The sequence below is a fragment of the Carcharodon carcharias genome, unplaced genomic scaffold, assembly GCF_017639515.1.
Source record: "Carcharodon carcharias isolate sCarCar2 unplaced genomic scaffold, sCarCar2.pri scaffold_800_ctg1, whole genome shotgun sequence".
Taxonomy (NCBI): Eukaryota; Metazoa; Chordata; class Chondrichthyes; order Lamniformes; family Lamnidae; genus Carcharodon; species Carcharodon carcharias.
In genome coordinates, this window is record NW_024471118.1 from 1 (window position 1) to 17500 (window position 17500).

A 17500-nucleotide genomic window follows, 5' to 3' on the forward strand; every position below is an offset into this window, starting at 1 on the left:
GGGGGTGGGGTTGAGGTTGGGGAAGGGGCGGGGTTGGGCGAGGGGGCGGAGTTGGGCGCGGGGGATGGGGAGGTTACGGGGATTTGGGGCGGGGCTAATTCCCGTCTTCGTTTTTTTCCGCAACTTTTCTGCCCCGGAACCTTTCCCCGGGAGCCGGGTCCCCAGTGCGGATGTGACGTAGTGTCCGGATTCCGGTGTGGCCGAGGCGGAGGCTCCGAGCGAACGAGAGAGAGAGAGAGAGGGTGAGGGAGCGGGGAGACAGCAGGGTCCTAGAGCCCGTCCACAGTCATAGGGAGCGGACTTGGGGGCCCGTGGTCCCAGCGCGGAGGGAGAGGGAGTCCGTGGTCCCAGCGTGGAGGGAGAGGGGGCCCGTGGTCCCAGCGTGGAGGGAGAGGGGGCCCGTGGTCCCAGCGTGGAGGGAGAGTGGGGGCCCGTGGTCCCAGCGTGGAGGGAGAGGGGGCCCGTGGTCCCAGCGTGGAGGGAGAGGGGGGGTGGTCCCAACGCGGAGGGAGAGGGGGCCCGTGGTCCCAGCGTGGAGGGAGACGGGGGCCTGTGGTCCCAGCGTGGAGGGAGACGGGGGCCCGTGGTCTCAGCGTGGAGGGAGAGGGGGTGGTGGTCCCAGCGTGGAGGGAGAGGGGGTGGTGGTCCCAGCGTGGAGGGAGAGGGGGTGGTGGTCCCAGCGTGGAGGGAGAGGGGGGGTGGTCCCAACGCGGAGGGAGAGGGGGCCCGTGGTCCCAGCGTGGAGGGAGAGGGGGTGGTGGTCCCAGCGTGGAGGGAGAGGGGGTGGTGGTCCCAGCGTGGAGGGAGAGGGGGTGGTAGTCCCAGCGCGGAGGGAGAGGGGGTGGTGGTCCCAGCGTGGAGGGAGAGGGGGTGGTCCCAGCGTGGAGGGAGAGGGGGTGGTGGTCCCAGCGTGGAGGGAGAGGGGGTGGTGGTCTCAGCGTGGAGGGAGAGGGGGGTGGTCCCAGCGTGGAGGGAGAGGGGGTGGTGGTCCCAGCGTGGAGGGAGAGGGGGCCCGTGGTCCCAGCGTGGAGGGAGAGTGGGGGCCCGTGGTCCCAACGCGGAGGGAGAGGGGGCCCGTGGTCCCAGCGTGGAGGGAGACGGGGGCCCGTGGTCTCAGCGTGGAGGGAGAGGGGGTGGTGGTCCCAGCGTGGAGGGAGAGGGGGTGGTGGTCCCAGCGTGGAGGGAGAGGGGGTGGTGGTCCCAGCGTGGAGGGAGAGGGGGCCCGTGGTCCCAGCGTGGAGGGAGAGGGGGTGGTGGTCTCAGCGTGGAGGGAGAGGGGGGTGGTCCCAGCATGGAGGGAGAGGGGGTGGTGGTCCCAGCGTGGAGGGAGAGGGGGGTGGTCCCAGCGTGGAGGGAGAGGGGGTGGTGGTCCCAGCGTGGAGGGAGAGGGGGTGGTGGTCCCAGCGTGGAGGGAGAGGGGGTGGTGGTCCCAGCGTGGAGGGAGAGGGGGTGGTGGTCCCAGCGCGGAGGAATAGGGTGGTCCGTGGTCCCAGCGTGGAGGGAGAGAGGGTGATGGTCCCAGCGTGGAGGGAGAGGGGGTGGTGGTCCCAGCGCAGAGGGAAAGGGTGGTCCGTGGTCCCAGCGTGGAGGGAGAGGGGGTGGTGGTCCCAGCGCAGAGGGAAAGGGTGTTCCGTGGTCCCAGCGCGGAGGGAGAGGGGGTGTGGTTGTCCAGATCCGGCCTGATCCGCAGGCCCGGGACCAAGCCTGGGCCTCTCCTGGCCAGCGCGGGCGGGCGATCGTATCTACCTTTGCCCTCCTAATGCCCTCCTCTTTTTCTCTCTCTCTCTCCCTCCCTCCTCCCTCCACATCTCTCTGTACAGGGACCCTCCACCCCCACCACCACCACCCCCCCCCCCACCCCCACCCCCCACCCAAGTCAGACGATGGCCTCCGAAGAAGGGGCCGGGGCGGCCAAGCCCGGCAAGAGGAAGCGGCAGGCGGGGAGGGGAGGCCGGCGGCGGGAGCTCTACATCTGCTCGGAGTGCGGCGAGACTTTCCCCTCGCTGGCCGGCGTGAGGGCGCACGCCCGCAGCACCCAGCACCGGGGCACGGCGCCGGCGCCGGCCGGCAAGGAGTCCGGCGGCGAGGGCAAGTCGACGGCGGCGGAGAAGGAGAAGGATGAGGAGGAGGAGCAAGACGGCAAAGCTGCGACGGGGAGCGACGCCGGCGGGGAGGCCGAGCGCGGTGCGGAGGGCGACGGCAAGGGACAGAGCGCCGGGGGGGCGGCGCGCCGGGCTGGAGGGGGGCCCCGCCGCTACCCCTGCCCCTCGTGCACCAAGGCCTACCGGACGGCCTCCGAGCTGCAGGCCCACGCCCGCTCCCACACCGGCGAGAAGCCCTTCGGCTGCCCCGAGTGCGGCAAGCGCTTCGCCCGCGCCCGCTGCCTGCGCGTCCACGCGGCCCAGGCCCACGCCGCCGGCGAGGGGGAGGGGGAGGGGGACGGGGCCGGCGGCGACTCGCGGCCCTGCCGCTGCCCCCACTGCGGCAAGGCCTGCGCCACGCCGGCCAAGCTGCGGGTCCACGAGCGCCAACACACGGGCGAGCGGCCCTACGCCTGCCCCGAGTGCGGCAAGCGCTTCGCCGACCCCTCGGTGTGCCGCAAGCACCGGCGGGCGCACGCCGGGCACCGGCCCCACGCCTGCGAGCACTGCGGCAAGGCCTACGCCGAGCTGAAGGACCTGCGCAACCACCAGCGGCGCCACACCGGCGAGCGGCCCTTCCAGTGCGCCGCCTGCGGCAAGGCCTTCGCCCGCTCCTCCTCGCTGGCCTGTCACCAGCGCATCCACGCCGCGGAGAAGCCCCACCGCTGCCCGGACTGCGGCAAGGGCTTCACCCAGCGCTCCAGCTGGAACAACCACCGGCGCACCCACTCCGGCGAGCGGCCGTACCTGTGCGCCGCCTGCGGCCGCCTCTTCGCCGACCCCTCCTCCTTCCGGCGCCACCAGCGCTGCCACGCTGGCCTGCGCCCCCACCCCTGCGACCGGTGCCCCAAGCGCTTCCGCCAGCCGGCCGACCTGGCGCTGCACCGGCGCACCCACACCGGCGAGCGCCCCCACCCCTGCCCGGACTGCGGCAAGGCCTTCGCCGCCTCCTGGGACCTCAAGCGCCACCGGCTGGCCCACTCGGGGGCCCGCCCCCACCCCTGCCCGGACTGCGGCAAGGCCTTCGCCGAGCGGGCCGCCTTGACCAAGCACCGGCGCACCCACACCGGCGAGCGGCCCTACCGCTGCGCCCACTGCGACAAGGCCTTCGTGGTGTCCTCCAGCCTGCGCAAGCACGAGCGGGCGCACGCCCAGGAGCCCTGCCCCCTCTGCCCGGCCGTGCTGGAGGGGCGGGCCGCGCTGCGGCGCCACCAGCGGGCGCACCCGCCCCCCCCGGCCCTGCCCACCACCCCCGCCGCCGGGGTCACGGCCCAGCCCTCCCGCCGCTTCCCCTGCCCGAGCTGCGGCAAGGCTTTCGCCAGCCGCTCTGGCCTGCGCCGGCACCAGCTCTCCCACCCCGAGCCGGGCGAGCGGGAGGAGGGCGAGCGGGAGGAGGGGGAGGAGGGGGAGGGGGCAGGAGGAGAAGGGGGGTCAGCCCCGGCGCCGCCCACCCCAGCCGAGCGGCCCTGGCTCCAGGGGCGCTGCCCGGCGGCCGACGCCATGTTCCTGGTGGTGCCCGACCCGGCCAAGCCCCCCGGGGCCGGGCTCAAGCCCCCGGCCGAGGGGGCGGGCGGAGCCCCCCACCCCATCGACCCCTCCCCCTCCCCCTCCCCCACCCCCTCCCCCTCCTCCCTCCCCTCCCTGGTCCTCCTCCTGCCCTACCTCCCGCCTCCTCCCCCCCCGACCCCCCTCCCACCCGCCTCTGGCTCCAATTGACCAGCCGGAGGGGGAGGGATGTGGCGATGCTGGGAAGGGTGGTGGGGTAGCGTCGGCGTGCAACTGGGAGCAGCGAGCAGGAGAGCCCCCCCGCCACCCCACCCCCCACCGGCGTTTCTCGGGTTTGCCCAGGGCGATGTCCACGTGTGGAAACGATGTACTATTGCCCCCTCTGTCTTGAACCCTGTATATCTGCAATTGTACATACACTGTTTGCCGTATAAAGTTGCAGCATGAACTGTCTGGATCAGTCTGTCTCCGCTGTCGCGAAACTGGGCCCCTCTCACAGGCCACACGCACCTCAACCCCCTCGATTGACCCTCCCTCCCCCACACTCTTAGGCAGCGCGTTCCAGATCCTAACCCCTCGCTGCGTGAGAAAGTTTCTCCTCGTGTCTCCGTCGCTCCTTTTACCCATCGCCTTCAACCCGTGTCCCTCTGCTTCTCCATCCTCCCCTCATTGGGAACAGTTTCTCCCGATCCACTCTGTCCCAGACCCCCTCACGGTTTTGAACACCTCGATCAAATCTCTCGACCTTCTCTTCGGGCAGAACAGTCCCAAACTCTCCAATCGATCCACGTCACTGAAGTTCCTCATCCCTGGGACCATTCCCGTGAATCTTTTCCGCTCTCTCTCTCTCTCTGTCTCTCTCTCTCTCTGTCTCTCTCTCTCTCTGTCTCACTCTCTCTGTCTCTCTCTCTCTCTTTCTGTCTCTGTCTGTCTCTGTCTCTCTGTCTCTCTCTCTCTCTCTCTCTTTCTCTCTCTGTCTCTCTCTGTCTCTCTCTCTCTCTGTCTCTTTCTCTGTCTCTCTCTCTCTGTCTCTCTCTCCCTCTCTATCTCTCCCTCTCTATCTCTCTCTCTCTGTCTCTCTCTCTCTGTCTCTCTCTCTCTGTCTCTGTCTCTCTCTCTCTCTCTCTCCAATTCCTTCACATCCTTCCTAAAGTGCGGAGCCCAGAACTGGACACAACCCTTCAGCTGAGGCTGAACTGGTATCTTAAACATACCCTCCCTGCTCTTGTACTGTCTGCCCCTATTAATAAAGCCCAGGATACTGTCTGCTTTATTAACCACTCTCTCAACCTGCCCTGCCCCCTTCAATCAGTTAGTCACATATACTCCCAAGTCCCCCTACTCCTACCCCCTGGTAGGCTGCACTCCCTTTTTAGTTATTTAAAAAAACCTTTTGTTACTGTTTTGTTTGCACTTCAGCCCCACGCTCCTGATCTATGGGCACCCGGTGCGGAAGGGGATCGGGAAGGAGGAGGACCTCCTCGTGAACCTGCTCCTGGGCCTGGCCAAGTTGGCCATTAGCAGGTCCAGGCAGCGGGCGATCAAGGGGGGAGTCCCGCCCGATTGTTTGTCCCTCTTCCGCGGCTACGTTCACGGCTGGGTGTCCCTGGAGAGGGAGCATGCGGTGTCTGCCGGCACTCTCGAGGCTTGCCGTGCTCGGTGGGTGCTGGGGTGTTTTATTGACCCCCTTAATCACATTTTGATTTAAAGTTTGTAAGTTTCCTTTAAACTTTGTTCTTGGTTTTACAGCTGACCTGACTTAGGGGCTGTGCTTGATTTGTCCTTTATTTTGTTGATTTAGTTTAATTGGTTTAACTCCAAAAGAGTTACTCCTGCCCCCCCCTTTTAGAATTGTCCCCTTTAATTTATATTGTCTCTTCATTTCACATTACCCCGCAGTGAACTTCATCTGCCCTCGTCCGCCGATTACACCAACTTGTCTCTGTCCTGTTGAAGTTCTACACTGTCCTGACAGTTCACAATTCTTCCCAAGTTCCGTATCATCCACAAACTTTGGAACTGTGTCCTGTACACCGAGGACTAGATTAGTAATATTGGGAAAAGCAAGGGTCACAACCCTGACCCCTGGAGAACTCCACAACAGCCTCCCTGAAAAACACCCATGAACTGCTACTGTCTGTTCCCCTGTCACTCAGCGAGTTCCCTATCCATGTTGCTGCTACCCCGTTCATTCCCTGGGCAATAACACTGCTGACCAGTCTGTCGGTTGGCACTCTATCACAGGCCTTGTCACTGTCCAGGTACACCATATCTACAGCACCACCCTCATCGACCCTCCCTGTTACCTCTACAAAATAAAACTCCAACCCATTGAGTTAAACACAATTTCCCGTTAGGAAATCCAGGCCGGTTTTCCTTAATTATCCCACACTTGTCCATGTGACTGTTAACATCATCCAAAATTATTGATTTTAGAAGCTTCCCCACCATTGAAGCTAAACCGACCGGCCTGCAATTTCTAGGCTTAACCTTACAACCTTTCATTGAACGAGGGCTTAACGTTTAAATACTCCAGTCCCTCGGCACCTCCCCTGAGTGGAGGGAAGACTGAAAGATTATGTCCAGTGACTCCGCAATCACTCCCCCTCAAAATCCTGGAATACATCTCATCGGGGGACAGGTGCAACAGTGCGTTAGGTACACTGTCCTTTCCCCCTCTGGAACCGAGTGTGACAGTGCGTTAGATACACTGTCCTTTCCCCCTCTGGGACTGGGTGTCACAGTGCATTAGATACACTGTCCTTTCCCCCTCTGGGACCGGGTGTCACAGTGCGTTAGATATACTGTCCTTTCCCCCTCTGGGACGGGGTGTCACAGTGCGTTAGATACACTGTCCTTTCCCCCTCTGGGTCCGGGTGTCACAGTGCGTTAGATACACTGCCCTTTCCCCCTCTGGGACCAGGTGTCACAGTGCATTAGATACACTGTCCTTTCCCCCTCTGGGACCGGGTGTAACAGTGCGTTAGATACACTGTCCTTTCCCCCTCTGGGACCGGGTGTCACAGTGCGTTAGATACACTGTCCTTTCCCCCTCTGGGACCGGGTGTCACAGTGCGTTAGATACACTGTCCTTTCCCCCTCTGGGACCAGGTGTCACAGTGCATTAGATACACTGTCCTTTCCCCCTCTGGGACCAGGTTTCACAGTGCGTTAGATACACTGTCCTTTCCGCTTCTGGGATCGGGTGTCACAGTGCGTTAGATAAACTGTCCTTTCCCCCTCTGGGACCGGGTTCACAGTGCGTTAGATAAACTGTCCTTTCCCCCTCTGGGACTGGGTGTCACAGTGCGTTAGATACACTGTCCTTTCCCACTCTGGGACCGGGTGTCACAGTGCGTTAGATACACTGTCCTTTCCCCCTCTGGTACTGGGTGTCACAGTGCTTTAGATACACTGTCCTTTCCCCCTCTGGGACAGAGTGTCACAGTGCTTTAGATACACTGTCCTTTCCCCCTCTGGGACCAGGTGTCACAGTGCATTAGATACACTGTCCTTTCCCCCTCTGGGACCGGGTGTAACAGTGCGTTAGATACACTGTCCTTTCCCCCTCTGGGACCGGGTGTCACAGTGCGTTAGATACACTGTCCTTTCCCCCTCTGGGACCGGGTGTCACAGTGCGTTAGATACACTGTCCTTTCCCCCTCTGGGACCAGGTGTCACAGTGCATTAGATACACTGTCCTTTCCCCCTCTGGGACCAGGTTTCACAGTGCGTTAGATAAACTGTCCTTTCCCCCTCTGGGACTGGGTGTCACAGTGCGTTAGATACACTGTCCTTTCCCACTCTGGGACCGGGTGTCACAGTGCGTTAGATACACTGTCCTTTCCCCCTCTGGTACTGGGTGTCACAGTGCTTTAGATACACTGTCCTTTCCCCCTCTGGGACAGAGTGTCACAGTGCTTTAGATACACTGTCCTTTCCCCCTCTGGGACCGGGTGTCACACTGCTTTCGATACACTGTCCTTTCCCCCTCTGAGACCGGGTGACACAGTGCGTTAGATACACTGTCCTTTCCCCCTCTGGGACCGGGTGACACAGTGCGTTAGATACACTGTCCTTTCCCCCTCTGGGACAGGGTGACACAGTGCGTTATATAAACTTTCCTTTCCCCCTTTGGGACTGGGTGTCACTGTTCTTTAGATACACTTTCCTTTACACCTCTGGGACCGAATGACACAGTGCCTTAGATACAGTCCTTTCCCCCTCTGGGACCGGGTGTCACAATGCGTTAGATACACTGTCCTTTCCCCCTCTGGGACCAGGTTTCACAGTGCGTTAGATACACTGTCCTTTCCCCCTCTGGGACCGGGTGTCACAGTGCGTTAGATACACTGTCCTTTCCCCCTCTGGGACCGGGTGTCACAGTGCGTTAGATACACTGTCCTTTACCCAACCTGCGTTAACCTTTCGTACCTATAATAAAGTTGACAGGATTCAGTACAAAATTTGTTTTATTAGTGAAAGCAGAGGGGCTGGATACAGGACTTGCTGATATTTGGGGAGCCTGTGTGGGACTCTGGTGATTCTGATTGACGAATCCTGGGAAGGGGGGTGTGGTGTTGGAGGGATTTTTGATTGCTCTCCGTTGCCTGCGAGTGGGGGGGCTCCTCACGCTTGCATCAGGCTGTCGGTGAAGTACTTGTCCCACTCCTTCATGTCTTCCCAGAGCTGCTCTTTGGCTTTTGGCCCCTGACCTCTTATGATGATCAGGAGCTGGCGCATCTTCTCCTGCCTGGGAGTCAGTGACCGGATCTTGTCGTAGTTCTCTGAGGTGACCACGCCCTTGGCCATCAGGCTGTCGAGGACACAGTCCACCGAGCTGAAGCCCTGGACGATGTGGGTGAAGTACTTGTCCACGGGGTGGATCCCTGGATTGTTTTGGACTGGACAGGGGGGGGAGAGAGAGAGAGAGAGAGGAGACGTCTGTTCAGTGGTGTACCCTCCGAAGCAGTCTGAAGCACCCACACACCCCACCCACCGCCTCCCCCTCCCTTTGGCTCAACCCGCGCTGCCTCCACAGATGATCAACCTCACTTGGCGCCCTTCTCAGACTGCTCAAATCCCCTCACCTCTATCAATCGATGCGAGGGTGCCTTCCCATTTCATCACGTGTGAGGCATTTCTTGCGGGAAATTAACACTCGAGGGTCAGCGATGGAGCCTGTAGAGTGGGAACCCGCTGCACTTTGTTTCCCACCCCCACAAGGGCATTTGGCACGCAAAATAAGAGCTCATGGTGTAGGGGGTAACCTATCAGCAGGGTTGGAGGATTGGTTAGCGAACAGGAAGCGGTGAGTAGGTATAAGTGGGTTATTTCCAGGTGTGCAGTGGAGCGCATGAGGGAGCAATGATGGGCCCTCAACATTTTATACAATCCCCCACTCATGTCTTGGGTGAAGGGGATCGAGTGTGTGGTTCCGAAACGTGCTGACGGCACTGAGAGTGATCGGAAAGTAAGCTGCGAGGAGGACACAAAGAGTTTGCAAAGGGATACAGATAGGGGAAGTGATGGGTGGGGGCGGGTAAAAATTCGGGAGGTGGAGTATAACGTGGGAAAACGTGAGGGCCTCCACTTTGGCCGGAAGGATAGCAAAGCAGAGTACGATTTAAAATGGAGAGAGACTGCCGAGGTGCAGAGGGATCTGGGTGTCCTGGTGCATGAATTGGGAAAAGGTTGGTGTGCAGATGTAGCAAGTGATTGGGGGAGGCAAGTGGAATGTTGTCCTTTATTGCGAGGTGGGGGGATGGAGTATAAAGTGGGGAAGTCTCACTCCGACTGTACAGGGCGTTGGGGAGACCGCACCTGGAGCACTGGGGACAGTTTTGGTCTCCTTACTCGAGGAGGGATTTACCCCCACTGGAGGCCGTTCAGAGAGGGTTCACCCGGCTGATTCCTGGGACGAAGGGGGTTTATCTTGTGAGGGGAGGTTGAGCAGGTTGGACCCTGTTACCCATTGGAGTTTAGAAGAACGAGAGGCGATCTTATCGAGACAGATAAGATTCTGAGGGGGGGGTAGGGGCTCGACTTGGGGGGGATGCTGGGAGGATGTTTCCCCCCTCGTGTGGGGGGGGCATCTAGAACGAGGAGGGGAGGGCACAGTTTCAGAAGGAGGGGTCTCCCATTGGAGACGGAGATGAGGAGGAATTTCTTCTCTCAAAGGGGGGTCCGTCTGTGGGATTCTCCCACCCCTCTCAGAGAGCAGTGGAAGCCGGGGTGTTGGGTATACTCAAGGCCGAGCAAGAGGGGTTTCTGATCGATGAGGGGGTCGAGGGTTATGGGGGGGGGGGGAGGGACAGGAAAGTGGGGTTAAGCCCACCCTCAGATCAGGCGTGATCTTATTGAAATGTTTTAATGTCGCACCCAGGACAGGTGCAAGAGTGCCAAATTTCCAAGGGAGCCCCAGTTTACCTTGCGCGAGAAAAGGGTAAGTTGGCTGGTATGTCAACTCTGATTGGTGGGAGCGGTTGCCGGGCAGAGTGCACCAGGGCACTGTCGCCTGCCAACCACCCTGCAAAGACAGGTACATAGGTTGTCCCCTCCCCCGACCACCCCCCCAACAATGCCTGGCGGGTTGTACCACACAGCACGTCCCCCTCCGGCTGTTCACAGTGGAGCAGAGAGTAGCGAACATACCCGGCCAAACCCCGGATCGTAAAGCGCCCGGCGTTAGACAGAGAAGCCGCGATGGGACAGCACTTGCCAGAGCAATCCTGAACGTGCTAGGGTGCTAAGAGTTACTTCGGCGACCGAGTTAAGGGTACCAGTCGGGCTCCGGTAATGTAGCCCACTTATACGTGCTCGAAGCTACGCACGTTTCTTATGCAGGGACCCGTAAAACGAAAGGACCGTGTCCGGGCGTTGCGCCTTTGTTGAACGATCGGGGTGGGGGGACAATAGTTCCCTGGTGCTCTCTTCATGGGAGCACCTCAGCCAATCAGAGTCGATGTGCCCCTCTGAAATTTGGCACTCTTGCACCTGTCCTGATGAGGGAACGAAGGGACCCTTCGGCCAGCAAACTCGGAATCGGGTTTCTGACCTCACACCCAGTCCGTCAGAACTGTCCGAGGACTGAGGGACCCCCTACCCCCCTTCTAGCACCCACCCCCACCCCCCAGGAAGATCTTAGCCGCTATCACTGCTGCTATCCCTGTTGGGACTGGAGTCCGGGCGGGGGATGGGGTGGGTGGGAGGGTTGGGGGTGGGGAGGTGAGTGAGGAGGGGATTGAGAATCGCAGAGTGGTAGCAGCCACAGGACTGGTGAGGGGAGGAGGCCATTCTGCCCATCCTAGCTGCCTTCTGTCTTCCCAGTGACACACCTGGCAGGAGCGTTAAACAACCTGGTGGGGTTTTTTTTTGTGTGTCCCCTCGCTCATCTGTCCAGATGTGGCACGTGGGTAGCCTCCCCGCCCCCCTCCCCCCCCGCCTCCCTCCGAGCCCGAAGCTCTGGGCTCGGATCCGTCTCGAGGTTCATTTGCCCCCGAGGGGTAGGTTCAGCGTCAATGGGTCAAACCTTCCAACGCGCCAAAAAAACGCCCAAGTGTCGGGAAGATCCCAGACGTAACCCCCCCCCAACCCCCCCACCACCGGCCTCAAGGTTTATCAGTGCGGCTCACTTATACGTGCTAGAAGCTACACGGATTCGGCGCACAACAGGCCCGCGCGCCCTCTGCTGGAAGCAAGAGCGCGTGCACCCATCGGGTACCCTTCCTCGACTGAGCGAAGCACGTGACAGCCATTCCCGGGTTCGTTCCTCCCAAGCGGCCAATCAGGCGTCGCCCCGCTTGGGCTCGGAGGTGGACAGCGCTTGGCGGTTAACTGTCGCCGACTCCGCGGCGATGCGTGCCCTCGGCACACCGGAGCCCGCCGGCCAACCACAGCGCTGGCTTTCTTGCGCGGCGCCAATCGCTGTCCCCGCGGCACTCGGGCGTGCGGGGTGAGAAGCCGCGGGCGGACACGGGGATCCACCCTCAGCCTCCAAGGTCTCCGTCTCCCCCCACCCCCTTCAGGACAGTTTCAAGAATACCAAATTTCAGAGCGGGGGGTGGGATTCAACCCTCTGTAGGGCAGGAGAAAAGGGGCTGGTGGGTCGGCAAGTGACCTCCGATTGGGGAGAGCACAACCAGGGGATTTATTACCCCCCTCCACCCCCCACCCCCCCCCCCGCCCCGCCTCGGCCAAATGCCCCTCTTGGACCTGCCCCCCCGCCCCCATGCGTGCTGGGTGGGATCTGACTCGGGCGAGGGATGGAAGGAGTCGGCTCAGGTATTCGCGGCCCTCGCTCCTGTGGCTGAACCCGGAGCTCGGCCTCCAGGCCTCAGGCCTCAGGCCTCGGGCCTACAGCTCTGCTCTTCCCTTGGCGCAGTTCCGGTCGACCTATCAGCTTCCGGCTTGGCCGCAGAAGCCCCCTGTTCACGTGATACTCACCGGCCGGCGGGATGGGCTGGGAAGCTGGGGTCTGGGTGGCTGGGGTCTGGGAGGCTGCGGAGAGAAGGGAGACGGTCAGTGCGCAGGTTCACAACTGGGATAGTAAATGTACAGTTTGCAGCTCACCAGACAGTTCTCTCACTGAGTATTCCTCTCCGCTATCGACCCCAGCTCTCCTCCCATTCCCGAGTAACAGGATGTAGGAGGGGCTGAATGGGCCTCCTCCTGTTCCAGTCCCGCAGATCGAGGGGCTGAATGGCCTCCTGTTCCTGTACAACAGGCTCAAGGGGCTGAATGGCCTCCTCCTGTCGATGGCCTTGATGTGGGTGAAGCTTTTCAACTGAAGGGACTTTGTCCTGATCTTGACCAGAATGAAGGAGATTAAAGTTCATCACTTCCTGAATCAACATCATCAACAGCAGCAACAGCACCAGATGTACAGCAACGGTGATAATCCAAAAACACTCACACACACACACACACACACGCACATACACACACACACACACACACACAAACACACACACACACACACACACACACACAGAGACACACACACACACACACATACAGACAGAGACACACACACACAGACACACACACACACACATACAGGCAGAGACACACTCACACACTCAGACACACACGCACTCACACACACACATACAGACAGAGACACACACACTCACTCACACACACATACACACAAACACACACACACAAACACACACACTTACACACACACACTCAGACACACACACACACTCACACACACAGACACACACACACACAGACTCACTAACACACTCACTCACACACACACCCACACACACACACACACAGACACACACACACTCTCTCACACACACTGTCACACATACAGACTTTCACACTCAGACTCACACAGCCTCTCTCTCCCTCTCCCTCACACACACAGATTCACACTCTCTCTTTCACACTCAGACTCACACACACTCTCTCTCACTCAGACTCACTCTCTCTCTCTCACACTCAGACTCACACACTCTCTCTCTCACACTCAGACTCACACACACTCTCTCTCTCACACTCAGACTCACTCTCTCTCTCTCTCACACAGACTCACACAGCCTCTCTCTCCCACGCACACACACAGACTCACACACACAGACTCACAATCTCTCTCTCTCTAAACCACACACTCTCTCTGTCTCTCACAAAGACTCACACGCTCTCTCTCAGCCAAAGACATACAAAATCTCTCTCTCAAACACACAGACTCTCTCACACACTGTCTCTCACACACACACAGACTCACACAGTCTCTCTCTCACGCAGAGACTCACAGTCTCTCTCTCACGCAGAGACTCACAGTCTCTCTCTCACACACACACTCTCTCTGTCTGTCTCTCACATGGACTCACACACTCTCTCTAACACACTCTCTTTCTGTCTCTCACACAGGCTCACACACACTCTATCTCTCTAACACACTCTGTCTCTCACATAGACTCACACTCTCTCTCTAACACACTCTCTCTCACACAGACTCACACTCTCTCTCTCTCTCGAACACACTCTCTGTCTCTCACACAGACTCACACACTCTCTCTCAGACACAAACTCACAAAATCTCTCTCTCACACACACACAGATTCAGACAGACTCACACAGTCTCTCTCACACAGACTCACACTCTCTCTGTCTCTCTCTCTCTAACACTCTCTCTCTCTCTAACACACTCTGTCTCTCACACAGACTCACATTCTCTCTCTAACACTCTCTCTCTGTCTCTCACACAGACTCACACAGTCTCTCTCTCTAACACACTCTGTCTCTCACACAGACTCACATTCTCTCTCTAACACTCTCTCTCTGTCTCTCACACAGACTCACACACTCTCTCTCTAACACACTCTGTCTCTCACACAGGCTCACTCTCTCTCTCTCTAACATACTGTCTCTCACACAGACTCACTCTCTCTCTCTCTAACACAATCTCTGTCTCTCACACAGACTCACACTCTCTCTCTAACACTCTCTCTCTCTCTAACACACTCTCTGTCTCTCACACAGACTCACACTCTCTCTCTCTCTAACACACTCTCTCTCTGTCTCTCACACAGACTCACACTCTCTCTCTCTAACACACTCTGTCTCTCACACAGACTCACTCTCTCTCTCTCTTTCTAACACTCTCTGTCTCTAACACGCTCTCTGTCTCTCACACAGACTCACACACTCTCTCTCTCTCTCTAACACTCTGTCTCTCACACAGACTCACTCTCTCTCTCTCTCTCTCTTTCTAACACTCTCTCTAACACGCTCTCTGTCTCACACAGACTCACACACTCTCTCTCTCTCTCTAACACACTCTGTCTCTCTCACAGACTCACACTCTCTCTCTAACACTCTCTCACTGTCTCCCACACAGACTCACACACTCTCTCTCTCTAACACTCTGTCTCTCACACAGACTCACTCTCTCTCTCTCTCTCTCTTTCTAACACTCTCTCTCTCTAACACGCTCTCTGTCTCACACAGACTCACACACTCTCTCTCTCTCTAACACACTCTGTCTCTCTCACAGACTCACACTCTCTCTCTAACACTCTCTCACTGTCTCCCACACAGACTCACACAGTCTCTCTCAGACAAACTCACAAAATCTCTCACATACACAGATTCACACAGACTCACACTCTCTCTCTCACACAGATTTACTCTCTCTCTCTCTCTCTCTCTCTCTAACACTCTCTCTAACACACTCTCTGTCTCTCACACAGACTCACACACTCTCTCTCTCTAACACACTCTGTCTCTCACACAGACTCACACTCTCTCTCTCTAACACACTCTGTCTCTCACACAGACTCACACTCTCTCTAACACACTCTGTCTCTCACACAGACTCACACTCTCTCTCTCTCTCTAACACACTCTCTGTCTCTCACACAGACTCACACTCTCTCTCTCTCTCTAACACATTCTCTCTCTCACACAGACTCACTCATTCTATCTAACACACTGTGTCTCTCACACATACTCACTCTCTCTATCTAACACACTCTGTCTCTCACACATACTCACTCTCTCTCTCTCTCTCTAACACACTCTGCCTCTCACACAGACTCACTCTCTCTCTCTCTCTTTCTAACACTCTCTCTCTCTAACACGCTCTCTGTCTCTCACAGACTCACACTCTCTCTCTCTCTCTAACACACTCTCTCTCTCACACAGACTCACTCATTCTATCTAACACACTGTGTCTCTCACACATACTCACTCTCTCTAACACACTCTGTCTCTCACACATACTCACTCTCTCTCTCTCTCTAACACACTCTGCCTCTCACACAGACTCACTCTCTCTCTCTCTTTCTAACACTCTCTCTCTCTAACACGCTCTCTGTCTCTCACAGACTCACACTCTCTCTAACACTCTCTCACTGTCTCCCACACAGACTCACACAGTCTCTCTCAGACAAACTCACAAAATCTCTCACATACACAGATTCACACAGACTCACACAGTCTCTCTCTCTCTCACACAGATTCACTCTCTCTCTCTCTCTAACACTCTCTCTAACACACTCTCTGTCTCTCACACAGACTCACACACTCTCTCTCTCTAACACACTCTGTCTCTCACACAGACTCACAACTCTCTCTCTCTAACACACTCTCTGTCTCTCACACAGACTCACACTCTCTCTCTAACACTCTCTCACTGTCTCCCACACAGACTCACACTCTCTCTCTAACACTCTCTCACTGTCTCCCACACAGACTCACACAGTCTCTCTCAGACAAACTCACAAAATCTCTCACATACACAGATTCACACAGACTCACACAGTCTCTCTCTCTCTCACACAGATTCACTCTCTCTCTCTAACACTCTCTCTAACACACTCTCTGTCTCTCACTCTCTCTCTCTCTCTAACACACTCTCTCTCACACAGACTCACTCTCTCTATCTAACACACTGTGTCTCTCACACATACTCACTCTCTATCTAACACACTCTGTCTCTCACACATACTCACTCTCTCTCTCTCTCTCTCTCTAACACACTCTGTCTCTCACACAGACTCACACACTCTCTCAGACACAGGCTCACAAAATCTCTCTCACACACACAGACTCTCACACACTCTATCACTCTAACACACTCTGTCTCTCACACAGACTCACACTCTCTCTCTCTAACACACTCTCTCTCACACAGACTCACACTCTCTCGATAACACACTCTGTCTCTCACACAGACTCACACACTCTCTCTCTAACACACTCTCTCTGTCTCTCACAGACTCACACTCTCTCTCTCTAACACACTCTCTCTCACACAGACTCACACTCTCTCTCTCGATAACACACTCTGTCTCTCACACCGACTCACACACTCTCTCTCTCTAACACACTCTCTCTCTGCCTCTCACACAGACTCACACACTCTCTCTCTCTAACACACCCTCTCTCTGTCTCTCACACAGACTCACACACTCTCTCTCAGACATAAACTCACAAAATCTCTCTCCCACACACACACAGATTCAGACAGACTCACACAGTCTCTCTCTCTCACACAGACTCAAACTCTCTCTCTCTCTCTCTCTCTAACACTCACTCTCTCTCTCTAACACACTCTCTGTCTCTCACACAGACTCTCACACTCTCTATCACTCTAACACACTCTGTCTCTCACATAGACTCACACTCTCTCTCTCTCTAACACACTCTCTCTCTGTCTCTCACACAGACTCTCACACTCTCTATCACTCTAACACTGTCTCTCACACAGACTCACACTCTCTCTCTCTAACACACTCTCTCTCTGTCTCTCACACAGACACACACACACTCCCCTGTGTATATAAGACAGGAAGTGAATGATTTTGAAACTTGCGTGTTGACACAGCTTTTTTGCATCTTGCTGGAAAGTTTCGCTTTTACAAAAGCCCACCAGCTCTTCCCTTCCTGGAGATGGGGGGTGGGGAGGGGAGCATGTACAAATCCAGCTTCTGTTTACAGGCAGCAGAGAGAAGCTTTTTCCTTTGTGTTGCTGCTGTGCGTCCGTGGGGAGAGCCCACCCTACAACCCTCCAGCCCCTCTATCCACACACCACCCCCCCCACCCCCACTCCCCTCCGAGCCTCACCGGCCGACAACTGCCCTTCCAGTGACACCGCTGCCTCCTGCTGGTGCATGCCCTTCAGGACCTGCACAGCCAGCTCGCCGGCGTAGACATCCCGGTAAAAATCCACCATCAGCTTGGCGGCTTCCAGCTTCCCTGCGCCCTCCAGCTTCCCCCAGGGAATCTTGCGGAAAGTGGGCATGAGGGACACCTCACGCAGGTCGGCCTTGAAGCGAGCGAAGTCCTCCTTGCCCAGCTCATCCAGGGCGTCCACGATGCACTGTCTGACT

At 57.7% G+C, this 17500-nt stretch overlaps 2 protein-coding genes across 2 annotated transcripts in view; one reads left to right on the plus strand and one right to left on the minus strand.

The window, feature by feature from the left end:
• Positions 1 to 1870: 1870 nt before the first annotated feature.
• LOC121275201 (zinc finger protein 668-like) lies at positions 1871 to 3737 on the plus strand (the record flags this gene model as incomplete). Its single annotated transcript, XM_041182624.1, has 1 exon — positions 1871 to 3737. A coding segment is annotated over exon 1 (1854 nt), but the record flags the coding sequence as incomplete, so codon positions are not given.
• A 4364-nt stretch (positions 3738 to 8101) lies between these two features.
• The window catches only part of LOC121275200 (apoptosis-associated speck-like protein containing a CARD), a 9531-nt gene continuing 132 nt past the window's right edge, over positions 8102 to 17500 (minus strand). Inside the window, exons 1-3 of the mRNA XM_041182623.1 lie at positions 17235 to 17500; positions 12093 to 12146; positions 8102 to 8551 (exon numbers count right to left, since the gene is read on the minus strand). The exon at positions 17235 to 17500 is cut by the window's right edge and continues 132 nt beyond it. Coding sequence (XP_041038557.1) covers positions 8277 to 8551; positions 12093 to 12146; positions 17235 to 17500 — 595 coding nt within the window. The 3' untranslated portion in view covers positions 8102 to 8276. The remainder of the gene's footprint in view (positions 8552 to 12092; positions 12147 to 17234) is intronic.